General features: G+C 40.7%; 1 protein-coding gene across 2 annotated transcripts in view; it reads left to right on the forward strand.

The window, feature by feature from the left end:
• Window positions 1-27,387, forward strand: part of FAT3 (FAT atypical cadherin 3) — a 323,651-nt gene that overhangs the window by 173,421 nt on the left and 122,843 nt on the right. For both annotated transcript variants that reach the window (XM_059827150.1, XM_059827219.1), the window contains exon 3: window positions 17,028-17,089. In XM_059827150.1, coding sequence (XP_059683133.1) covers window positions 17,028-17,089 — 62 coding nt within the window. The remainder of the gene's footprint in view (window positions 1-17,027; window positions 17,090-27,387) is intronic.

Raw genomic sequence — 27,387 nt, forward strand, 5'->3', positions numbered from 1 at the left:
CACCCACCTCTCTGCAACCCCCTTTCAGGTAGTCGTAGAGAGCGATGAGGTCTCCCCTCAGCCTCCTCTTCTCCAGACTGAACAACCCCAGCTCCCTCAGCCGCTCCTCATAAGACTTGTGCTCCAGACCCCTCACCAGCATCGTCGCCCTTCTCTGGACACGCTCCAGCACCTCAATGTCCTTCTTGTAGGGAGGGGCCCAAAACTGAACACAGGATTTGAGGTGCGGCCTCACCAGCGCCGAGTACAGGGGCACGATCACCTCCCTGCTCCTGCTGGCCACACTGTTTCTGATACAGGCCAGGATGCCGTTGGCCTTCTTGGCCACCTGGGCACACTGCTGGCTCATATTCAGCTGGCTGTCCACCAGCACCCCCAGGTCCTTTTCTGCAGGGCAGCTTTCCAGCCACTCGTCCCCAAGCCTGTAGCATTGCATGGGGTTGTTGTGACCCAAGTGCGGGACCCGACACTTGGCCTTGTTGAACCTCATACAAGTGGCCTCGGCCCATCGATCCAGCCTGTCCAGATCCCTCTGCAGAGCCTTCCGACCCTCCAGCAGATCAACACTCCCGCCCAACTTGGTGTCGTCTGCAAACTTGCTGAGGGAGCACTCAATCCCCTCATCCCGATCATCAATGAAGACATTAAACAAGACAGGTCCAAAACTGAGCCCTGGGGGACTCCGCTTGTGACCGTCCGCCAACTGGATTTCACTCCATTCACCACGACTCTCTGGGCTCGGCCATCCAGCCAGTTTTTTACCCAGCGAAGAGTGCACCTGTCTGAGCCACGAGTCGCCAGCTTCTCCAGGAGAATACTGTGGGAGACAGTGTCAAAGGCTTTACTAAAGTCCAGGTAGACAACATCCACAGCCTTCCCCTCATCCACTCGGCGGGTCACCTGGTCATAGAAGGAGATCAGGTTGGTCAAGCAGGACCTGCCCTTCATGAACCTGTGCTGGCTGGGCCTGATCCCTTGGTTATCCTGCATGTGTCTCGTGAGCGCCCTCAAGATGAGCCTCTCCATCATCTTCCCCAGCACCGAGATCAGGCTGACAGGCCTGTAGTTCCCCGCATCCTCCTTCTGGCTCTTCTTGTAGATGGGCTTCACATTGGCAAGCCTCCAGTTGTCCAGGAGCTCCACTGTTAACCAGGACTGTTGATAAATGATGGAGAGCGGCTTGGCAAGCTCCTCTGCCAGCTCCCTCAGTACTCTGGGTGGATGCCATCAGGCCTCATAGACTTGTGAGTGTCCATGCCTAATTGCTTCATCAAGGGTTATACAGCATAAACACTTAAAAGCATCGTCATAGGATCCTGCTGTGAAATGCCGCTCAGCCTCCTGCCACATGAAGCCCAAGGAGCATGTTTTAAGGAGATACTGAATCTTAGCCTTAAAATCCCAGAAACTCAGGGTTTTGTCTTGCCCCAAGCTTTGCCATGTATTTGTACATGATTTTTGCCCATATTTACCCATTTTTTATCCCAAGAGGGAGTCTCAAAATTGCTCACATTCTTAAAAAATAAACCTGCAAGGCTGAAGATAAGAGATTTAAATGTGCTGCTGCTATGGTTTGCATCAGTCTACAACACATAGCTTTATTTTTTTAGCTAAGATTCCCTATCTGTAAAATGGGAGAAATCTGTTTAACCCATGGAGGAGTTAACCTCATACCTCACACAGGCTTTTGGTGCTGAATTCATTGGCATTTCTGAAGTACAATGTAATCTTTGTATGGTAGATGTTGTTGAAGAAAATGATGTTAGGTTCTTAGATTTACTGGAATTTTTTTATCATTATTTTTAAGTCTCTGTTAAAAACTATAAAGTCACTGAGGAATGAAGTTTTATTTCCAACTTGGTAAAACATATCAAAAACTATGGAAAACTTACGTAACAGCGTTGTTTTGAGTCCTGTGTCTGAGGCAGTTTTATTCCCTTCAGTACTGAATAAAAAAATTGTAACTAACTGATCTGTAAATCAACCCTTTGATGCAGTAAAACTGCCAGAAACCAAAACTGCTATGGCTCAAATGATAGGCACTTACTCTGGCTGACAACTTATACTTTTAATTGGAAGCTACAGCTTTTGAAATGAATTGGACAGGGTGAAATCATCACAGTCTTAGATGTAGACAATGACAGAAGCCAGTATGTTCAGTTCTCTTCGTTGGGGTTTGTAACACACAGAGAAAGCTGCTGATCTTACTGGATTGCGATTGAAGATATTTGCCCTTCACTGAATAATGACATTTTGCTGGAATAGGTTCTCTGTACAAACGAAACTTAAATCAGAAGGAAGTTAAATCTCATTTCTTACTCTCCAATCAAAACCTTCATGCTTGAGCACCTTGCAGAGAGGAACATTAGGCTCACATTTCTGTAATCTTATTTGTTATTCAAGATTCGGTCCTGATAGCTTAAACTACTGGAAGAAAAAAAAAACGCCACCCATACAGCCTTAAAAATTGAAAATTGATTCATTTTCACCACTTTGCAAAGCCTTTCATTACAAAGGGGGAGCAAAGCAAGTAGAAAAGAACTGCATGCATCCGAAGTTACCAAATCTTTCCACTTGTTCCCAGGGCTCGGACAACAATGCCGCTATGAAAATAGCTCTGAGGAGGAAGAGCATGCTGGGTAATGAGATGCAAATGAGCACACCAAGCATCCCACTCTGCTTCAGAGCCTTTGTATCCAGTAGTGCAATAACAACCAGCTTTTGAGTCATGATAGGTTAGCACAGAATAGGTTTCACAATGGGTGTGTGTATTATCGTCATGGTTCTCCTCAGCTTGTGGTCAGCAGGATAGTTAAATGTGGCATCCATTTTATTGCAAAGTTGCCTAGATTAAAACTAGCTGAAATAAGAGTGTCACAGTTAAGTGTAATAAAACTCAGTGCGAGACCTTGTTAAGGAGAAGGGCATTTTATTTTATTTAAGTTACTCTGTAAGTTGGTTTTACCTACTCACACTCTCATGCCCTACCCACCAAGGCATGTGTATCCAAGTGCTGTGGCCGAGATGACTCATGTGGGAAACTGAAGTCCTCACTGTGTCTCTTGGGTTCTTCTTGACTAACAAGGAACTGAGTTTTGGACAGGTATTTTAAAACATTTAGGAATTAACAGTTATCTTTGCATCACAGTCTTGCTTACTTCTGTCTCACATCATTGCTCACTTTCTTCATCTCCTCACCTTGGCTATCTTTAGGGCTATCATCTGTCTTTCTCTTAGGATGATGTGATGTGCTTTAACCTTGTTGCCCTCCTGCTGTTACCAGACCACAGGTCTTCTGTTGACCAGTCGTCAATGCTGGGACCTTATCAGAGCCCTCTGCCCAGATGTAAACAGCACACTCCCCAAAGTTCACCTGTTTCACTGCTCGGTCACCTCCTTGGTTTATCAATATAGACCATTCTTTTAAACCTGACTGTTGTTTCTTCTGGTGTTTTCACACACATGTTTCTATTTCTACTTCATCCGTACCCATCTTAATATTTCTGATAGAGATCTGTACAAGAGGGAGGTAGCTAAGGAGACTTGATTTACTCAATTGGGAGGACTCGGGGAGGAACAGAGCTCCTTGGGCTCACACTTCTGCCATGCAGGTCTGGGAGGACCTCAGAGCCCCATCTGTGTGACCAGGACACAAGCACAGGTGAGGCCTGGGTCAAGTCACACACATCCCTCTTTCAGATAGATAGGTAAACATCATTATCTGGGCCTTCAGAGAGTGAAGAAGTGGGATATGAGGACTTGTGCTCTAACCAAGAGTTGAAAGGAAAAGGTAGAAAGTAGAAAGAACATGGAACAGGAGAAGAAGAGTGTAAACAGTGATGGAGAAAAATGGCAGAGCCGTGCTTCAGGCAGGAGAAAGTTAAAAGCAAGTGGTGGTGTTTGTCCCTACAGCTGCAGTATTTCCAGCAGCAGCTTGTCACAGCCTCTGGATGCTCCTGCATCTTCTGTCCCACAAGCAAGTCCTTGTGGTAGCAACACTCCATCCTCATTCATTAGGTGATGGCTGGCCCTTGCTTCTCTGTCATCAGCCCCATCGGTGGCAAAGGCTTGCTTAACATGCACTGCTTTCAGTCTCCTCTTCTCTTCTGCTGGGACTGATGCACATTCACATCCTCTCCCGATGTACATCTCCTCATTCCTCTATCCCCTCTATACTCTCATCCCAGTACCTTCAGGTTCTTCCCCAGCCACTCTGGGAGTTATAAATAAATCAGTGGTGGTGTTCAAAAGCAGCCAGCAGAGATGGTGCTGGGGATGCTGCTGAGACCCCGACTGAGCAACTGAACATGCGTCTGCTTGTCCTTCCTCTGCTCCACCTGCATATGCATGCGGGAAGAGCTCAGCCTGAGGATCCCACCTCTCACTTGAGATATCTAAGCAAGAGAGATCTCTTTGCAAATAACTGATTCTGCTCCTCTTCCTCGGCCAAAGATTTACTGGTGGCCAGGACCCACTCTGTTGCCTCTCTGCTCTGACAGCTGTTGGCAAGGCTGAGGTACTGGACTGGCTTTGCAGAGAAAAGCAGCTATTGGTCACATTCTAGTTTTACCTTGCATTTTTGCTATTTGTTCCATGCTGAGCCACTGAAGTGGGGGGTCAGAGCTAATACTGTATTTTACCCATTGATAACGATTTAAATAAATCCCTGCATAGAAAAGTCAAAAAAAAAGAGAGCAGAAAACCCTAGAAAGCAAAGGAATTCATTTCAGTCTTTAAAGACATTATTTTCTTTACTTAACAATAAATTTTGGAAAATGCTTAGTGCTGTTATGGCTGAGCTTTATGAGGTTGTTCGTTAATAATAATATCTTACTCTTACACAAGTCATTTTTTCCTTTATAGATCACAAGGCACTTTACAAAGAAAGATATAAATTATCCCAGTTTTATGGGAGGGGAAACTGAAGCATAGAGACATTTTACGTCTCATGTAAGGTTACAGAGCGAGACAGAGGGTGAGCTAGAAACCAGGCAGAGGTGTCTCAGTACGGTTTTTAGGCAGGAGACCACCTTGGGAAGGGCAGTGGATCTTGACAGTGCTGAGGTCTATCTGTGAGTTGCATGTCATGAAACAAGGCCATATATCTTTTCTATGAGGCTTCTTTCTGCAGCTCTGCGTTCTGCCTCTGGATCAGGAAGGTCACCTCACTGATGAATCATTTTTTTATTAGAGATGAAGATGAGATTGACTTGACCTGGGGATTCTGCAGTTCGCACAAGGCACTGCTCTCCCAGCGCTGTGGCTTTGCTGAGCTGGAGACAATTGCTGGTAATGAGGGATCAACGCCTTTCTTTTGAGCTCAGTTGGGAGAAAAGCTGGGGTTGTTTTTCTAATGTCAAGAACAGCCTTCAGTTGAGGGTGTGTGTGGAAAAATGCAAAATCACTTCTCTTTAAAAGGTAATGAGGGTGTCTAGATTAGAGGGCAAAACTGACAGCTGTGCCCTGCGCACCCTCCACACCTCCTCCACAATTGAGAAAGGAAAATACCAGGACTTCATCATGCTGTGACCTATGCATATGTTATACAAAAGCGTACGTTGGAGGCTTTTTTATTATTATTTTTTCCTTCCTTTGTTATTACATCATAATATGCCAGAGAAAGAGATCGAACAGTAATTTGTGATGTATTCAGGTCCAAGGTGCAGAGTATTTGCATAGCCCTTTTCCACTGAAACTGGCAGCACCTACCCCCATCGCGGATGTTATATAAGTCTTCTTTCTTGCAAACAGTGAAATTAATTAGCATAAATTATAACCAGAGTCTAGTTAGGCTCAGTCGTCGCTTTTGCACAATTATGAGGCCTTTGTGCACAAAAAAATTAAAGAAAATTGTATAATGATTATGTGTGCTGGTTACTAAGCTAGCCACCAGTTATATATATTTATAGCTATTCCTACCAGTTATAATTATATGCTAATTATAACCCAAATAGAATTCTGTAATTTCTCCCTGAAAATGAAAGGGATGCAGGGGGATGTTAAAATCTGTGCTGAGGCATCGTATTAGCAATTAGATTTTTAGGCGGCACTGCACTTTTTAAGGGAAGAAAACAAAAGAAGATACAAATGCTGTTTCTGTTCTTATGTATTCATTTAAGCCTAAATAAAGGATTTGAACTTGAAAACCTCCTTATCCCACAAACCATGAACTTCCATGTGAAGTGTTTTAGGAGAGCTAAGTCCCTGCATGACAGTCCCTCAAGGGCATTTGCTGAGTTGTTTCACAGCATCACAGCCCTAAGAGATGACTCAGGCTATGATGACACTGCGGAGAAATTGCCCGTCAGTTGTGCTGGCGGAGCCACAGCACCTTGGGCATTTTGAGTATTATCAGTCTTTACATTTAAAAATTGCAGCTGTGGATTGCAGACTCTGGGTGTTTGGTGGTGGCTCCACCACCCTGTCCCTGAGGGATCGCTTTTGAGGGTAGGCTTTTTGGGGTTGCAGTTTGAGCAACTGAGTTCAGGCACTTCACTGAGATGCCTGAAGCTATTTATGGTCCAAAGCGACCACAGTCAGTTGGTGACTGTGGTTTGATACAGGCAGGTTTGCAGACTGCGTCCCGCTGTCCACAGCTATTTGGGATTTGGCTTCTTCCTGGCCAAACCCCACTCACTGCTATCACTCTTTTAGCAAGTAAGAATAACTGTGATGATCTACACTCCAGAAATGTGAAAGAACCGGAACCTTAAATTGAACTCCTGTAGCAAGTAACTATTGAGGGGTATTATCAAATCTCGGACTTGAACCATACAGTTGGGAGATAACGAATAAAATGTCAGTGGTACAGAGAAGGAAGACAGGGTGAAGAAATAAGCCTTGCAGTCACAGAACTATTTGTCTGACCTCTGTCAGCTGCAAAGCTTTTGAACGTATTTTGAAGGACAGTATAATTAAAAACATGGAAATAAATAGAAAATGGGGTAAAAGTGCTCATGGGTTTACCAGAAGTAAATCGTATCAGCCTATCTGGATGTCATTGATAAGATAAATTATGTTCTAAGAAATGCTCTGTGTGTCATCTACATGGACTTCAGTAATGCGTTTGATATGGTTGTACTGCAGAATTTATGAGGTGCAAGGACATGGAGATTAATAGTCGAATTGATATGTGCATATGGGTCTGGCTAAAGAGGAAATAAAAATGATGAGTCTTGAAAGAGGAATTTGCATGCTGAAGGGCACATATTAACAGATTGTTTCGACTATTGGCTAGACAAATGATCTTGTTTGGTGGTCTCTTCAATGATGCTGGCTTCAAAAGTGGGGGTTTGGTCTGATCCAGAGTTAGCAGGCATCATCCAAACAGGAGAGGTTGGGGAAAAAAAAAGACATAAAGGATCGCTGAAAGTTCAAGCAGTAGAAATTCATTAGCAGAATAAACTCGTGCATTTTGGCACGAGTAGCAAGATGGCTGCTTTCTGCTAGACGTGCATCCACTGGAGGTAGTAGTTAGGCTGCTTTACCAGGCCTGCGTAGATATTATCCAGAGCGCAGTGTTCAGCCTCTATTCATCAGGTTTAATAAGGCCAAGTGCCGGGTCCTGCACTTGGGTCACAACAACCCCATGCAACGCTACAGGCTTGGGGACGAGTGGCTGGAAAGCTGCCCTGCAGAAAAGGACCTGGGGGTGTTGATCGACAGCCGGCTGAAGATGAGCCAGCAGTGTGCCCAGGTGGCCAAGAAGGCCAACAGCATCCTGGCCTGTATCAGAAACAGTGTGGCCAGCAGGAGCAGGGAGGGGATCGTGCCCCTGTACTCGGCGCTGGTGAGGCCGCACCTCGAATACTGTGTTCAGTTTTGGGCCCCTCACTACAAGAAGGACACTGAGGTGCTGGAGAGTGTCCAGAGAAGGGCGACGAAGCTGGTGAGGGGTCTGGAGCACAAGTCTTGTGAGGAGCGGCTGAGGGAGCTGGGGTTGTTCAGTCTGGAGAAGAGGAGGCTGAGGGGAAACCTCATCGCTCTCTACAATTACCTGAAAGGGGGTTGCAGAGAGGTGGGTGTTGGTCTCTTCTCCCAAGTGACAAGTGACAGGACAAGAGGAAATGGCCTCAAGTTGTGCCAGGGGATGCTTAGGCTGGATATTAGGAAAAATTTCTTTACTGAGAGAGTGGTGAAGCATTGGAACAGGCTGCCCAGGGAGGTGGTGGAGTCACCATCCCTGGAGGTGTTCAAGGAGCGTGTGGACGTGGCATTGTGGGACATGGTTTAATGGGCGTGGTGGTGTTAGTTGATGGTTGGACTTGCTCTTACAGGTCTTTTCCAACCTTAATGATTCTGTGATTCTGTGATTCTGTGATCAGGCTTAGGAGGGATGAGGGCTGGAACTTCAAGTCAGGAGCGGCAATGGCAAATTCATTAGGTAAGAGGAAGCCAAAGGAGCTTGGCTTGTTTCGTTGACCAAAACAAAGGTGCAAATTTCTCATAAACGCAGTGTCTGGAACCCAGGGGCTTTCAACCCTGCAGTCATGTTCCCAAACAGCCTTCCAGGAGGAATACGGGGAACAGCAAACCTGGCTACTTTTAAAATGGAAGTAAATATTTAGGAGAGTGGTGGATTTGCCTGCAGTTGCTGAGGACTGCGTTGGCTGAGTTTTGAAGGGATGAAAGGGAGTCCCTCTGAGTCCCCTGTTCCACCAGGCTGAACAGACTGGCACACCATATTGTCATTTTAAACAGATTCTAAGAACAAAAAAAGCCAGAATCTGCCTTTAAAGGAAAGCATAATCTAAATTCTTCATTGAAGTAAATGTTTGCTGTGCATTTTGTGCAGAGTTGTGGTATTTTCAGCAATAAGCTAACGAACTCTAGCAAGAGACAGAAGGGACAACCAAAGACGTATAAAAAGGTTTTGCTTTTGCTTCTTCTTTACTTTTTTTTTCAGACATAACCACACATTCAAAAACATAACTGTTTTTAAAAGCAATCATTTTTTATACCCGGCTTGTTTCAAAGAGGTCGTTTCACTCTCATTGTCACCTCAGGAAAAACAATAAGGCAGCGGTCCTCCACGTAATTGCACGGGCTCGTCTAGTGGGTTGTCTTTCTTGTTCAATGAAATATCATTCATTTAGATCAGAATACAGTCTTTCTAAATTAGAGGTTTACATGTGTAATTATATAAAATGATATGTTTGTTTACATTTCCAAGTAAAATGTACATAGTTTTCTATCATTTATCTTTGAAATTCAATTTCATTTTGTCGATCCCTAATTTATTGCAGGAGATGAATGTGCTGTTAGAGTGTTTACAACGCCTCTCACTGACTGTGGGTAATAAAATTACCCTGGTTATTGCTATTTATGCCGACATTGCTGTGGTTAGGAATACACAATAGTTTTACTTTCCTGAATATATGGTGGAAAATCCTAATGCTATTTATTGTGGCTGCCCCTTTTTTTCCGTCTGAAGTCCTAAATTTACTTCCAAAGAGTAGCAGGACAGTTGAAAGCTGATGACTGTCTTTCTCCATAGATGTGTGCTTTTTTTCTGTGTTCAGTATATGTATGGAAAGGCTGTGTTCATACCTTTGTGTGTACTGTTAATAAATGTTTGAGATTTCTAGTAAACTCATCAGTAAACCCATACATTCCCATATGAATTTCTGCAAATTCAGCCTAGGGGCTGTGGTGAACGAGCAGTGAGTATAACCAGTCGCTGAATTTATGGAACATTTTTGGAAAAGCAGTGTTTGTTTTACTTATTCCTTTTGTCTGTTTAACTGGTTGGGTTAAAAGGCCCATATTTTCAGCAAACAATCCCAAGGCATTTTTCTCCCCAAGCAGAGCTTTCAAGGGTAACTCTACAGAACATTTCCTTTTATATCTTCATTTGGTTTTCTTTCTGTATCCTTGTTCTTTACAGTATTTGAGAAAGGCAGATTGGGAGCCGCATCTGCTTTGGACTGTGACAAGACAGCATCAGTGTTGCAGGATGTTCAGAGCATCTCGTGGGGCACAAGCACTCTGCGGAGAAAGCTCTCTCATTTTATATTCTTGTTTCCATATCAAAATTGTTTTCTTTGAAGATGAGGATCTGTATCTTAATGAGGAGAAAGTTTCCCCCAGCAACCAGGGACTAGAAATTTTTGAGACGAGACCTCAGCTAATCCATCCAGACCATCTCTGTGTGGGTGTGATGTATAAGCCCTGACATATATGGTCCTGTGCTGCCTGACTGTCCTGTTTGAAGACCCTGACACTGCAAGTGGAGAGGGTGTAAAGCATATACTGCTATGACTTGCAGTCAGGCAATATATTCTGAGGTTTCAATCAAAACCTGCATAATAACCTGAAGTCCCTAGTCATACTTCTAACCCATCCCATACTTGTATTTTTTTAATGAAATGTTTTTTATGAATATGCATAGCAGGAAAAAAAAAAGATGATTTAATAATGGACAGTAAAACATGCAGTAAATTGTATCATGTTAAGTCTTTTGCTGGGGAAGGGGAAGACGTTGCTTTCCTACTCACCTTCCTATCTCAGTGAAGACACTCAGCTTTTGACTTAAAACAGAGGAACGTATTGGGCTTCTTTTACTTAGACTGCTTGTTACCTGTCATATACTCTTTTCATATTTCATCTAAACCAAGCTTGGAAATGAGAAATTATTAAGGAAGAGTTCTCTAAAATTTTCATTTTTTAAAAAAATTATTTTTATACCATAAAGTTTGCAAGACTTTGAGAGACAGCAGTAAAATATGCTGTCTTTCCATACCAGATTCTGTTATCTTTTAAGCAGTACTTCAGGAAACAGCTCAGGTAAGGTTATCCATCCACAGGTTGAAGGAAAATAATCTAATTTCATAAGGAGAAGGCTATTGAACTCTCCTTGGCTTCATAGCCATATTAGGGAAATTCAATCTGTGTTAGAAAATAGCCTGTGGCAAACTGGTTTTTGGTTGCGAAGTGCCATAGTATTGAAAAATATGTGAATTTTTTCTAAGCCAAAGGTCAGTTTAGTTCACTATCACACCTACAGCCGTGGGCTGATTGGGATGCCTAGAGAATAAGCATCAGAAGAAGCAAACCCACAGCAATGTTTCCCTCTGTGTACTATTGTTCAAGCTATCCAGTGCTTAGAAATTTCCTCTGCCGTAGCCTTTGCATTTAACAGCCCTTGGTGAATTTTTCTTCTGTGGCTCTCTAAGTCCATGGATTAACTTGTTTCTAACATAAATATTTCAAATAATGCATGTATATTGAAAGAATGAACATTGGTAAACCTCGGAGCTAAATATACCTCTGTAAATATGTATATTTTAGGATAATTTTTAACATTCACCTCATTGGGTATATGTAAAATGTCACACACGTACATATACATACTCAAATAATATACAGTATGTATGTATGTATTTGTATAGCATGGTCCATCAATTTAAGCACACACAGACACGCAGCGGTTTTATTTGCATGAGGACCCTTCTGTGAAGTAAGAGCGCTAACTGAAGACAAAGCGTGGATTATTCAGCTGGAAAATCCTAATTGGCAATTGGCTGCTCTAATTAAAGCATTGAAGGCAGAGTTAGAAGGCAGGTTCACGTTTGTCCAGGTGCCCTCACCTTTCTGAATGCAAGAACAGAGATAGCGAATGCCTTGAGTTTTCCAGAACAGAAAGCGTTTAGAAAACAAAAACAAATCCTTAACTTTTCCAGCATATAAATTAAGGCTTATGTACATAATCTACCCTGGCTGACTAGTTGATAATTTATGGAATTTATAAAATATTGTTGTCCAATAAGTACAGGATCCTCAGATGGCAATTTGAGCTAGTGCAGTTTTGGCGTTATTTTCCCCGTCTTCGATTTTCACCTTCACTCTGATCAGCATCAAATTCACCTAAGATTTGAAGAGCCACTATTTGCCTTTACTCTGCATTTCTCAAGATTCTCACCTTGTTTGCATATTATCCCACATTTCTTGTCAAGTTAATAATAAAAATATCCATGAACATAAGTATCTCTGATAGCTTTAAGCCATCCTATAAAACATATTTATATTTCCAGTAATGTACAAAACAAACTTTGATAAAGATTGGCAAAACTGTCAGAATTCAAATGAAATTTTGGAGCTCTGGTAGGATTACATGGCAGTATCACAACCTCCTGAGGAAGGAATAATTTGGATATGCAAATGGAAATACAGAACTTTTAGAAGTGAAAGATGTTGGCTTCAAATTGCATTTGAATATAAATTCATTTGCCTTGCTTTGTTTATGTTAAATAAGTTAATAATATTTTCTGTGCTTTTTCATGTATTCTTGGCTAAAAATAAAAATGCAAAGATTACATTCATTTAAGAGAGATTCTTAGCTATCATAAATTTAAGAGCTTCTTTGATTGCAGTGGAATTGCACTAGATTGAGCCTATTATCTACATATCATCAGAGAGCAGTGTGTACTATTGGGTATTCCTCAGATATCGACATTTAGCCTAGCCACATGTTTAAGCATCCGAGAAGAGCTATTGTTCAAAAAAATACAGTGTATCACAAAAGACTCAGTTTGAGACAGAACATTATACCACTTTTGAATAACAAAGCATACCTTAGCTGACACAATAGAACCAACAAGCTGCTGCTCTCTCTTTCAGATCTGCTGGCTTTATTATTAATAACGATGCAGTTTTCTACAAAAAAATATTATAAAACATTAGTCATACTGATGAATTCATAGCTATTCCTGATTTTATGTCATCTTCAATCATCTGGACACACACACACATGCACCCACACACTTACCTGGTATTAATTCTAAGATGTGAGATCTATGATCAAGTTGCCGTTTGCTAATAAGTTACGTTTTCTCATTTGCACTCTGGTAACTGCATGCTTCATTCATTGCAAATGCAAAGTATCTCATGTGGGTTTTGATGTCTTTCACTGAACTTCTTTCTTTTTCTCACTTTGCATCTGTGATGTGCTAAAAGCATTATCCCAAGCATTAGTGCTAAGTGTTGCTCAAATGTCTTGATCACACATCTGAGCTCTAATAACTGGTGTTTAGTTTCCAAGATGATGCATTGGCTGAAGAATGTATATGCTGATGTATTGGATAAAGTGTCAGGATTTCTTAGTCTTGGTCCTGTTCTTTCTTCTGTGTCACTATGGCTGCACCTAAGCTGTAAGGCAGGTCTGCCTTGTTGCCCACCCCAAATCTCTGGTTCTCCCATCCAGATTATAAGGTGATGAGGTGAAGGACATTGTTATTTCTTCTCTATCCACATGCTGAGTTTCCTTTTAGAGGGGAATGATGCAGGAGAGGTTGATGATTCTATCCAGTGTACAGCGAGGTGTTGGAAGAATGTTTCCCCGTTGGTGTCAGCTGGGACTTGTAGCCATGTCCTGCAGTATAATGGGACATGTTGTGTGGGGTGAGCTTATTCACCTTCCAGCATTTCCGAACTCTGTAACGGGAGGAGAACAGTAATTTTTCATTTATTAGGGTGGAAAAGGACTCCAATAGCAAAAGTAACAAGTATTGTAGAAAAGCAAGTTATATAAGAGCATATAGTCATCTCCAAGCTGAAATATTAGGTCAAGCAATGTTTTGGAGTTTCACAAAACAGTTCATTTATATGGCTTGAGGAACAGATGTGCCAGGATGCACAGAGAGATGTTTTAACTCAGAAAGTCAAAGAAAAGTATGAAATGCTGGGAACAGAATCACATAACCTTACTTGTCAGCTGATGGTTTTATTGTAAATAACTTTTCTATCAGATCCAGTGTTCCTCTTCACTTTCATAGCTGTTCTTAAAGAATCATCACAGTTACAAATATCTCCTGCCCTTAGCAGGACCTGGAAATTTGAGAGAAACCTTTTGAGAGGTGTGCTATGACTTTTGAAGCTTGTTAGGGGTTTTAACTATTTTGTGAGAAATGCGTTTTATATTTCCCAGCTGGCTTTGGACAGTTGTCCAGATGGCTGTGTCTAGAAGAGCTATGGCACATATTGAAGATGGGAAAAAAGAAAGGTCATTTTTTATCATTGTCCCCTTGTGATTTTATATCATAACCAACAGTGCAGCCTAACATAATTTCTTTGGGTTTATTTTTCACTGTGAGTTATTTTCTTTAGAGAATGCCTTTGCGCCATAACAGAGTATGACAATTTAATACAGTTAGAGAAGAATTAAACCTGGGATATATTCTCTTGTGCAAAGCCAAGTTTCTCTCAGCTGCCCCTGTATCTTGGAAATAAAGTTCTACATCCTGCTAAATATTACTATTATTATGTATCTGTGGCATGGAGTACTGAATACAGGGGGGAGGAACACAGCAAGGTTTTCATAAAACCCATGAAATTAATTTCTTTGAGACTGGAGTGGTAGAGCTGTGGGTAGTCGTAGACATAACTGGAATATATTTCTTTTTTTCAGTTTTGATGATTGATCTTAAACAGAATTCCGTGAAATACAGTTTTATAATCTGAAAGGACCAGATTCACATGCATACTAATACGTGACCATAATTAAATAAATATTAACATCAAGTAGTTGAGACGTGACTTTATGTGTAGTCACATTTTAAACAGTGATGTTGTGTAGTGTGATCTGTCCATGATTTCAGGAATGTATGTGGAAGTGAGCAGCCAGGAGACTGCAGTGGGGCCAACATGAGTGTCGGATGGGAATGTTCCTCAGAGAACAGGAGTGGAATCTAGAGGCCTCATGACTGTACACACAAATGACCAATTATTTCTATAGAGGATTGTAACAACCTAATGAAACTGCCCAGAACCGGCAGTTACTTGTAGAGCTGTCTTTAAAGCAAAAACAATTAGCTGTGTTAGCACCATACTTCAGGATCAGGTCTGCAGAACTGATGGTGATGGTTTGGTTACCTGCCCTTTAGGACCAGCTGTTAAGTCTGGGTGCTAAGTCTGTTAAGATTTGCTACACTGAAAACATAGGCAGTTCTGTCACAGAGACTTGCTGTATGTTCATATATCTCTTTTAGAAGGAAACTCATGTCTGAAGGCACTATGACCATTATTGCAGTCCAAAAGGCTCTACACTGAAAAAAGGAAAACTGAAAAAAACCCTTTAGTGATTAACAGTAGTTTTGTGAGGAGGATGAATAGTAGGAGGAGGAGAAGTAGTAGTTTTAGTTTTACCAATTAAAGACACATACTATTCACTCTGACCTTAGTGGTATTCAATTTCAGATGTTCGCTCTTGGTCTTCAAAAGGAATGTGAATTGCAATATGAAGAAGACAACGAGGACAGAGACCTATAATATACAGCTAGACCTTTCTCGTTTAAGAAACACATTAGGAAGGAAGGAAGTGGAAGATGATATAAAAATGATCATATTCTTTACTGTGGTTGGGTTGTGCTTGATAAATATCCATAATGACCATGCATGTGATGAACAGGGATATTTCAAATTTGAATTTTTTACTTTATCAATTTATTGGGGCTGAACTTCTTTCATAATTAGGAACTTCTTCCCTGTATCTTTGCGTTCTCTCTAGACATGGGGGGATCTTGTGTGAATGACACCAATTTGTCATCCACGCTGTCATGTCTGTTCAAACTCATTCAGTGAGTAGATGTCTCCCATATGGTGTAGCTGTTTTGAATACTTACAATCGCTTGATGCAGGCAATACCAATTGTTTTGGTGTTTCAGCCTTTTGCCAGCACCACGTTCTTCCATGTAATTGTAATGATCCACTCTGGTTTCTGTGACCTCCCCTTGGGTGTCACTTCTGTGGTCTAATAGATCTTGTAAGGAGTCAGAAATGTTGGAAGCAGAGTGTACTTTCCATTGTTCATTTCATCCCGTTACTTCAAGTAATATTTCCCCCCTCCTCACTAAAATAGGTAAAGTGATTCCTCCAAGGAGAAGGTGTGTATGAGGAGCTGTAGCTGTAGCCTTCTGGGACTAGAGGTGTTATGTAGATGTAAGATATTGCTGATGGTTTTTTTGAAGAATTTAGGGTCATCATGGATTTCTGTTTAGATGTTTGGCTGGTCTGATTAAATAAATAAGTATAATAGGTAATCCAGGGAGTATTTATTTTCTTGTCTTCCTTGGTAATCTTAGAGACAAGGAATTCTTGAGAATGACTTTGCCAGCTGGCATTGTCTCCAAAACCAGCTTTATCTCTAGTAAAAGTTGGTCCCTTTACGCTCATCAGATTCTATCACAAAACAAGCACACGATGTATTTTCCTATTCAAAGAAATGTTTTGTATGAGGGAAAACTCAAATCTGCCCTTTCAATGTCCAGTGAGAACAAAATAAAAAACTAAGATATGTTCATAGAAGATATGCATCGCTTTTCTTGAGGGAACTTTGGAAGTGTTTCATTTTCTTTTCTTCCTATAAATCTCACAAGAGGTTAATCATTTGTGAAAGTACATTGCTTAAAAAAAAAGGTATCTTGATCATCCTCGTGTAAAAGGGTACTTTATTTTAAAGACTCAATTTGAGCATGGAACAAATTGATGAAATTGTAGTACAAAACCTTTAATGCATTAGAATGATTACATTTGGAAATCATTATGTATACAAGTGGTTATTACAGAAATAACCTTCTTTGTCAAGTATTCTTGATGTGGAAGTAATCAGCATCCTATCCCATTAATTGTTTGAGAACTCTGAAATCTTTAATGAGGTTTTTTATGGAAGGATTTCAGTCAAATGCAAATGATGCAGTGAAGCACTTAACCACAAGACAAATAGCGATTCTTTGGTAAGTTTTTTTTATTCACTGTAATAAATGTAGCACGTTAACTGTAGATACACAGCTAACTGATTTTCAGTTACTTTTCTCACAGCATTTTTCTTTAAAGTTTCATTGTTAGTCAGAAAGTCATAATGGCTGCACTGAGAAAGAAAATGCTTGACAGATGTCAAGAAATCTGTGTCTGATATAACTTCAAATAGATTTTTCCCCTTGGAGTGTTTGAAAAATGAATTTATTTCTTCTGGTCGATAGAGACATATATTTTTCAACGGGTATTGACAACCAAATATCATCCTTTTTTCACAGGTCTGATTACAACAACGTCAAGAAAATTGGATCGGGAACAGCAAGCAGAGCATTTTTTGGAGGTAAGATTAAGTGGAAAATATATGTTAAAAGGTTAACTGATTTTTGTAGTTTAAAATCACTTCTTCCAGTTCCAGGAGAGTGGTATTCTCCCTTCTCTTGATGTATGCAGACTCACACAAAGCTGGGAATTGCCTGATTATACAGAAGAAATAATACATATTGCAATTCACAAGCACAGGAAAAAATCGGACAAATATGCACAACATTTGTTTTCCACCTCTAATCTGCTTCAGTTAAATCTTTTATTGTATCCTTTAAATTATATTTGTGACAGAAGTTTAGAATATCCAGAGCAAAATATTTTTTGTTTTTAAATTGGTGGAATCACCCCAACCCTGCCAAGATTTTCAGACTCTCAGGTTAAACATGTTTAAAGTTTTGAATCTCACATCTAACATACAAACTATTCTTTTGGATGAAAGCAAACTTTGACCTTGCTCACATTCACTGCATCATCAGAATCGATGACTAATATTTTAGCTTTCACTTATTGGGACTATCAACGACAATTTTCAAGTTAAAAATTGCCTTCTAAAAAGAGTGTCTAAACCATTCCCTTGGCCCTTAGATGAATGTTTTTCTTTATAGGTAGCTCACATATGTTGGATATGGAGTGGTATACTTGTAAACTACTGGCTTTACACATCTTTTCTTTCACATTGCTGTACACCGTGCTGTGTTTTTTTTTTCCTTTGGGTAGAAGATTCTTGACTCTGTTTTCTTGTCTATTTGTGAACTAAGGAATTCTTCATTTGTGTTGGTACAAATAAAAAAGGACCATATTGTCCCACACGATCAATCATTCCTACTATGTATTCTCTTCAAATCCATACAAGTTAAAAAACATCTGGACAAAATAGTTCCCAATGCAATCATCATCTGGCAGCAAAATGTAGTAAAATATACTTTTGCATATTCCATGGTTAATTTTGTTTGTTAGAAATCCCAAATTATTTTAGTAAGTGCAGAACATAGGAGAGAAGGGTTAATTTATTACTGTACAAGTTTGGGGGGTTTTTTTCTTGATAATTCACTGTCCATTCTTACATATTCCAGGCTATAAATAAATGGAGGGAAATAAAAGGATTTTCCCCTTTTTAGGATTTATTAAGTTGGAAAGTTAGTAAAGTAATCATGTGTTCCAATAACTGCAAGCTTTCCAGTTTATACTGTCAGAGAAGATCGCAAACTGAATGAAATTGGCACTGATTTTGAAATACATCTATTGATGAGAATCTTAGGTCTGTAAGTCTCTTTTGCATTTATGTGTTTGCCTCGGAGACCTCAATGAAACATGCCAAATTCACATTTGTCAGAGGATTCCCATACAGATGGGGAAGTGTTACTATTAATAGCAAAAATAAAAATAATTACTTACAGGAATCAGGCTTTAGTCATCAATACAAGTTAATATATTCCTTCCCCTGAATTTTATCTCATTTGAAAAAATAACCATCTGCAAGATTTTGAGGACTGAAGATGCACTAGAGGGAAACTGGTGTCATAGGGTGCTCCAAGGCTTGTGAATGGGGAGTGAAGTGGAGGGCAGGCTACGGAGAAGAGAAACACCTGAGTGGGGTGACCTGGAGAAGTGGAGAGAGGACCACACTGTTGTAACACCCACCTGAGAACAGTGTGCGGGAAAGGGAATCGGACTCTGGTGGGGACACGGCCCCGATGGCCAAATCGACTCTTTGAGCTGTTGATGAAACATTGAGCATCGCCGCCTCCTGGGAGGCGCGTTCCTGGGGATCAGGGGAAATAAGCTGCTGGGGATCTGGAGCCAGGCTGGCCAAGCCGTGCTCATTCTTGTGGCACACTCAGAAAACGTTTTCTAAAATGCCTGGCTGTCACTGTGTGTAATTAACCCCCTGGGGAGGCCTTAATTGCCAAGACAGCCGTGGTCTCCCAGTAGTATAGTATTTCCCTTCCGGCTTCGTTTCATACCCTCCTTCCCATAGTCTGGTATAAAAGACAGCAAACTTGGCTCCCTTTGAAAAGCTCTGATTAGTGCTTGACCTGGCAGCCCTTGCTCCCCTTTGCCCAGTGCATGTGTGAGGTATTGACAGACCTTTCCTAGATACAACTTTTTAATTATTTTTAATAAGCCTATCTTTTGCCTACCTGAATTTGACAGGGACACTATACCCATACCAGCCAGTACTTACTGAGCCAATTTCTCATACAGTATCTCCAGCTCTTTTGCAAAAGTTGTTAGGAAAATGAGGTGAAATAAGATGGCAGGCGTTAGTCATTGTAATTGTGTGTAGTGCCACTGCCCATCTCCAGACCACTGCCTGTGGTGGTCCCTGTCCATATTGAGGAAACATGAATTATCAGTGGGGACTGGATGTGAATTTTTAGGATTTTTAATTTTTTAGGAAAGGTAAATCTAAGTGACTCCCCTTGTAAGTAAACAAGAAGTCTGTTGCAAAGTAAGTACTGAGCCCAGGTCAGCCGTGCATCTCTTCTTCCTTCCTCCTTTAATCATCTTCTTCGGATGTATGGACCAGTGTCGGTGTGACTTTTTTAACGGTACCCAAGGCTGCTGTCACAGAACTTGCATTTACCAAAGAATATGTGCCAAAGTGAATGCAGAAATGTGTCTAGAACCTGAGTTAAAAGATGCATGAAGAAGTCAGAAATAGACTCCCCTTTATAATAGTTGAGATTTTTTGTTTGTTTTGGTGATGTTGTTTGGGGAGTGGGTTTTTTTGTTTCAGGCTTTTTGGGAAGAGAAAAAAAAGTATTTCTCCTCCCAGATTTTTCATTGATTGTGGCATTGTCAATGCTATTTTTTTTCACCTCCCAAGTTGAGGGCTTAATTTTTTTTCACACATTTGTAATGCCTTGCAAGGCTACAGGTTTTATTCAGTGCTTGTTATCAGGTAGAATTTTTCTGCTTAGGTTTAAATCGGATGTCACTGGATTTTATACAGGATGGTCTCTTACTTTAGTGGATTCTTACTAATGGAATGGTTCTGCCTGAAATGGGAGGAAAATTGCCACTTGATTACATTACTTTCTCACATGAAGCAAGTCAAAAGCATTTGTCTTATTTCACAGACTTTCTTAAAGATTCAGTAGTTGGGATGAGGTATTTAAATATCCATCTGAAACAAGAAAGGTAATTCTGAGACTCATCTGCTTACTTTGCAAGTAAATGAAAATAGCGATGTATTTCCAAGTGAGGTGCAATTGCAGGTTTCAGGTGATCTGTCTCTATTCTCCTTCAATAACTGGACACATCATCCTCTTCTTTCCTTCTTTTACTTCCTTCTTCTGGGTATGTGTTGTCTGCTAATAATTTCTATGTTAACACTTAACTCTATTTGCTCTTGTATTATGCTAATTTACTAAAAAGAAGAAGCTAGAAGTGGAGAATATTAGTGGAGTTTGAGCTGTGGAAAAACACAGAATGTAGTCTGGCTGTTTTTTCTGCCCACATTTTTTGTAGATGCCTCCTAATCCTGGTCTGACAGCTTTACAAACTCTAGTGATTTTGCTATGTGATTTTATGCAAACAGCTGCTGGAGTGATGGAGGTCCAATAATAAGCATAAAAATTAAACCATTTCATGCAGGATCTGCATCCTTGTGTTGTGTCAGCTGATTTTGAGACGTCCAGAATATGAATAATTCCTGGTTTGCTTTCCAGTGTACACGTGCAGCTTGATGGGAAAGGATTGTTGAATCCAGGCTACAGCTCATTGACTTGTGCGTTCAGCCTGGGGAATGGATCTGAGTGCATGCTTTCTCACCCTGAGTGGTTTCTGAACGCCCTGTTGCAGATGCTGGGTTACTTACGCCTCCAACACAGAAAGCCTGTGCAAAATGCACCCATTGCTGGAGAGTTCAGTTCGCTGGGAATTTCTGGGGCAAGACCTGTATTTAGCAAAAGAATGAGCCAAAAGAGTTACAGGCTTCGGTGTGCAATTCTGTCAACAGTCTTCGAAACTTTATGATTGGAGGGATAAATTATCTGTAGCGAGAGATGACCTCTTCATCCTCTTGATAACGGTATATAATAAGTTGGTGTTTTTAAAGTGCTGAGGCTATTTAGTCTCTCCTTGATGAGTGCATGTGGTGCAGGATCCTAAGTCATTTAGCTAGTTTTGAAAATTGGATCCACAGTATCTCTCTGTTCCTCCTAACAATGTTTAAATTTACCACTGTAGAGTCATTCAGAAATTATCTTTTAACATTTGTCATGATGGAAAAATTGTCTATTCAAAGCCTCTCTAAAGAATGAAAATAGTTGCAAATAAGCATGGTCAGAATCATCATAGAATCACAGAATCATAGAATTGTTTGGGGTGGAAGGGACCTTAAAGATCATCTAGTTCAACCCTCCTGGCATGGGCAGGGACACCTTCCACTAGACCAGGTTGCTCAAAGCCCTGTTCAACCTGGCCTTGAACACTTCCAGGGATGGGGCATCCACAAATTCTCTGGGCAACCTGTTCCAGTGCCTCACCACCCTCATGGTGAAGAATTCCTTCCTTATATCTAATCTAAATCCACCCTCTTTCAGCTTAAAGCGGTTACCCCCTGTCCTATCTTTACATGCCCTTGTAAAAAGTCCCTCTCCAGCTTTCTTGCAGGTCCTCTTCAGGTACTGGAAGGCTGCTAGAAGGTCTCCCTGGAGCCTTCTCTTCTCCAGGCTGAACAACCCCAACTCGTGGCCCTCCTCTGGACTCGCTCCAACAGGTCCATGTCCTCCTTATGCTGGGGGCCCCAGAGCTGAATGCAGCACTCCAGGTGGAGTCTCACGAGAGCGGAGTAGTGGGGGAGAATCATCTCCCTCGACCTGCCGGTCACTTCAGAGCTCTTCAAGAGTGACAAAGCAGCTGAAGAAAATAGGTTTAAAAAAGCTGTTACCACAGCCTTAGCCTTTCAAGGTCCAAGTCATGTACCATAATTAATGAGGAGGACAAGCGGGAGCAGAGTGTTGGCTTAGTGCAGCTAATTTTTAGCCAACTTAGTGCTATCAGAGTAGTAGCGGTGCCTCTCAAGTGCCTTGCTTTTGTCGCAAATCAGTATATACAAGCCTCATCAATCTTCCTGCTGTGATGCTTGAGCGTAGCTCTGAGAAGGATGTCAGTAACAGTGCAAGGGGTTGTAATGAAGATAAATTGGTAAATCTGGTGTGAGTGTCAAAATACATGGGCTGAATGAGGCATATTCGTTGCTATTTAGTGTAAGTACACTAACAAGGTACAATAAACTGTGTTACATGGTATGTATTTATATGCAGTAATTAGAGGGAAGCATAATAATCTGCTGTAATTGTAGCTTTCTAAAAAGAATTCGAATTTCCACTCGTTTAATGGGAAGTTGTAACTGTGAGGGGAATTTTGATGGAGGAACTATCATTTCATTTCACTTGGAATTTGGTCTGGAATATCACAGGGGGAATTGCTGCTGGAAACTTTATGGCCACAGTGTGCAGGGGAGAGAGAGGGGGTTTAAAATCTTGAAAAGTAGCATTTTAAAATAGCGCTGCCTCTCAGTTCTTCCCACAAACACCACGCTGGTGGTTCAGCGTTGGACCGGCACTGTGTTCTCTGCCATCCTCTTCTTTTTCTCCAGCATGTCCCATGCAAGAACTTAACAGATTTAACTTCGTTTTGCTTTTACGCCTATTCAGCTAGGCTGTAGCCTTTGCTAGTGGTGATGCCTGAAGTCGGTGGTCCTTTGTGAGAAACTGCAGCATTTTCTGAAGAATATAGGCAGCTGTGTGGCAACATGCTCGTGTATATTTTTACAGGAGAAGTACAAAAGCTGAAGTTCATTGGGTTTATGTAGCTGAATAGTACTCTACAGAACAGCTTAAATCCTGGATTATGAATCTGTGTAAGCATTTGTTTCATGGATCTTTAGCGTTGCCCACATTTGGCAAGGAACGCGGCATTTTTTCTTGGTGACATGCTGGTGATGGCGTAAAAATGAGGCAGTGTGTCTGATTGAACATTTTGTCTGAGGTTTAAATGGCTCCAAAGGCACATGCCTTTCCCTTTTTAACACTGAAGCCCATCAGATGTTGCAAGGGAAATTAAAAAAATAGGTAAACAGCCTCTTATTTCCAGCTTAAGCTTAGAAATTTTTACTGGCTGTGCTTGCTGGAAATAAGAGAACTATTTTTTATTATTTCAAGAACACCTGAAAGGATTTTTAGTGGAACAGTAAGTATGTAGAGTCAACTTTCTAAAAAAGACAATGAAAGCTGTTTCATGATGTCAGCTTCAAATGGCAACACGGTGAACTTGAATGTCGACTTCAAAGTTGGGGGAAGAAAGCAAAGGAAAAAAGGAAAGAAAGGGAAAAAAGGAAAGAAAGGGAAAAAAGGAAAGAAAGGGAAAAAAGGAAAGAAAGGGAAGAAAATAAACAGTTCTAAACCAAATCAAAAGCATGTTCATCTCATACTACCTCTCCATGGGTTCATCAGCAGAGGGTGAAGCCGCCTGCGGGACAGGTCAGTGTGGTGGTGGATCTAGCAGAGATCCTAGTTCCTGGCATAGAAGGCACATGCTGAGCTCGCTTCATCCCACGCTGCAGATTTCCATCCTGCACCCTGTGTTCTTTGGGAGTTGTTATTCTACACCAGCTTTCTAGAGATGCATGGGCTGCACTTGCCCCCCTTCCTCTCCTGATTATTTTTTTTTTCCATCAAGTTGATAATTTCAGAAGTAGCCAACAACTTTCCAAAGGCAGGAGATGACCGGAGGTTAAAACTCTCTTTCAGAGACAGATTTGCATATGACATTGCACACTGCTTCTCATGAGTATTCAGGCAGAAAGTCTTACACAGCAAAATATGGGAAAAGTCCTGGTGTGATTCATCTGTCTGCAGTGATAAGTGGTGTCCTCGGTTAGACTATTGTCTCTAACTAATGTGATCTGGTAAGATGAAGAATTATCAAGTGCATCACTGAAAATATTACTAGATCAGTTGTTAACTGAGTGGCCTCTGTGCAAGAGGTATGAACAGGAATTTTAAACTGCAAAATAATTAAGGCATGGCATTTTTATGGATTATTCTGTTTTCTTTGATTATTGCAAATTTCAATAGCTCCCAGATGTCCCTTTATTTTAAATAGCGACTTGAGAAGTAACACAGATGACAAAGCCTAAGCATTGCGAAAACTGAGTTTAATAACATTTTTCTTCATGCATGTGGAATTTTAATTTTGTTTTCTTATTAAATAAGACAAAACTCTTCATAAAATGATAATAATAGGGCAAAAGAAGTTTGAATTTAAAAAAAAAAAAAAAGACTTATGTATTTAAATGCCTTAATATTCTGTGTTAAATTCAGGTAGCCAATAGGAAATGTACACACGACTCTGATGACATAATATATACCAAAGGCAAGGGGCAAGAACGGATCCGCATATATCAAATAGTAGCAGTGACCCTCAGCTCATTTCAGTTATTCAGTGAAATACCAATAGCCTTCAGAGACTGGATGTGCAAAGAATGTCTATGACATTTCCACAAAATTTGTAGACTTCAAGTCAACCCTGAGGATGTTTTGTTGGCTTTTTGCCTTGTGCTTATGGTTGATTTTAGTCTTTATTTTTTTAGATACTATTAATCTACTTCTTTTAAGTCTCTGAAGATTAGATTGTTTCTCTTAAAAATGTTAACACCAGGATGATGTCAAGGATAAACACACTACTGACAGCTCAATTAGTGCATCATTTGTATCCATATCTCTGATTCTGGCCTCTCTTGGAGAGTGCTTAAGCCGTCCAGCTAATCTGATAGTGTATGGAAGTTCTTACATGGCAGGATTTTAGCCCAGCATTAAAAATCTCACACTTGTTTGGTTAATTCATTCTATTGATTCAGGATACCAATAGTAATGAAGAAAAGCAGTCCTCTTTTCTATGTTTAATGAGCTTCCTAAATGAAAAATCTTCGTAACTCAATATGCAAAACTTTGGCGTTTTGTTATGAATGCTTGACAATTATAGAATGAGTCAAATAGTTTATAGACCTTTTATAGACGTATTGTAAGCTTGTGTTAATTTATTTGGGTATTAAAATAAAAAAAGCACAGCTCATTTATTAATTAGTCATGCCTTAGCTCATGGAAGAGATTTGATTTTCCCAGTTCATCAATATATACGACGACAGATTCACCATCTACAGTGGAATACTGCCCCAAGTATATTTTCCACAAAATCATGTTTCACTAGACAGCGAGTCTGCTAGAAATGGGCAGGGAACAATGGATATTACGATCCATGTTTAAAAACCTATTAGCCATTTAGGTTAAAAATTGAGCCAGCATAAAGTGCTAATTTAGGTTCATATTTTGAAGAGCGTGGCAAGATCGGAGTTGTCCAGGGCTAGGGCTTTGGTTCACACGCTGCTGTCTACTACAGTTGTTGTGTCTCATTAGAAAAATCACATTTCTGATTGCCTAGAGCTTTGCCTTAGTTAAGGAATGATTTACATGTATCTGGAGTTTGCAGAGGGGAGGGAGCTTGTTTTACAGATTTCATGAATCACTGACCTGAACTGCTGGGTCATGAAATGAAGAAATGAAAATCTGCAAAGCACAGCACTCTTGGCTTTTTCATGCTGGGCATCAAATGCCTTTTTTAGGATTTTCCTTGTGGACCCACAGCAATCTAGGGGCAGGTCTTGGCTTTAAGCACCTCATCGCATGCAAGCATGGAAAGAGATACTCAGTGTATAGGCTTCGAGTGCTGTCTTATCAGGCATTTTCCACCTCTTTTAAAGGCATAACAGAGAAGGTGGAATTATGCCAGGAAGCAAATCCAGCCTGCGGGCTGCCACCCTGCAAGGTCCTGAGCATCTCCTGGGAGCCTAGAGGTGTATCGGCATTTCCTTGACCCTCTGGACCTAATTAAAATCTCACTGGCCTTAGCATCATGCAGTTGTGAAGTCAAGCAGTGCAAGAAAGTGACCTTTTGGTTAACTAGCACTATGTGAAGACATATGTGATGTCACTGTGGAGAGGGGAAAGTCTTATTTATTATCCTGGGGGCTAGTTGAGTTCCTTTGCTTACACTGAGTGGTGTGCTTAGTCTGGCTTCAGCAGCATTGATTTCTTGAAGTTATCCCTGATAATACCCAGGATGAGAGAATTAGACATCAGCGCCCACGGCTGCGTTTCCCCAGATATGTCTGGAAATGGGTGAGTGAACACATTAAAGAAAAGCAATTTAAAATATACCCACCACCTGTTTCTTCTGCTCTCTTTGCAGAACTATGAGATGGCAGAGCATTAGATCAATGCAAATGGGATGGAAAAGTATTATTAAAACACCAAACATTATTGTGTGGTTTGAAAATTAGGTCTGCACCCATGTGTTAAATGCTGTTGAAACAGAGAGGGATATATTAATCGTCTTCCTTCTCATTTTATAAATCATTCCTCACGCTAAGCTTGTGTAGGCAAATTCTGTGGTTAATCTTTACCAAGTTCTTCTTTTCTGTTAGGATTTAGGAGTTTGGTCTAATGTTGGTTTCTCGCTGAGGGATTAGCTCACAGATTAGCTCAGGGTTAACAAGTTTTTTCTTCATTGTATGTTTCTTAAGATCTGTAGCTCTCTTTTTTATGGGCTTGAGCCCACCTACCAGGCCCAAATTGGTCGGATATACCCTTTCAGGGTGTCTCTTTTGCCAGGCTCTATGCTTGGGAGACAAAGACTCCTTGTGAAGGGCACGCTGCTTTCCTAAATCTTCACATTTGTTTTACAAATGTACCAATGTTTTAATCTTCTGCAGAAGCAGTAGGAAATCTTTCACATGATTTGAATCTATTTTAGATGTACAGAGCCTTTGTGTTATCTGAAGCATGTCTGCTTTAGTGCTATATCATGTTTTCTGTAGTATTTGCAATACCCATCAGCTGCCAGACTGTTAATTTATGTCTGTAAGTGTTTGAGTGCACACACATGCATGCACACACACATTTTGTGGAGGTCTCCGTTTCCTGCCTTCCCGGCTAAGACCGAGCTGAGCATTGCATTTAAGGCAGGGGACCATCTTCTTCCTCACTTAGGAATAAATTGCATCTGTATCTGGGCACAGGAAATCCTAGTATGCCTTTGAATTAATCCATCATTTAGAAACATGCCCATAAACAAGTTTTTCATCCATTTGTCTTTTCTCCCAGGGTGATCTGTACTCAGCTGTAGGAAATTCATGCTTGTTATCTCTAAAAAAAGTTAATTCTGGGATATTTTCACAGTGACTTCACTTGCTGCCACCACCATTTATATGCACCAAATCCAACCACCCTGCAATAGGTCGTGTAG

The sequence above is a fragment of the Gavia stellata genome, chromosome 1, assembly GCF_030936135.1.
Source record: "Gavia stellata isolate bGavSte3 chromosome 1, bGavSte3.hap2, whole genome shotgun sequence".
Lineage (NCBI taxonomy): Eukaryota > Metazoa > Chordata > Aves > Gaviiformes > Gaviidae > Gavia > Gavia stellata.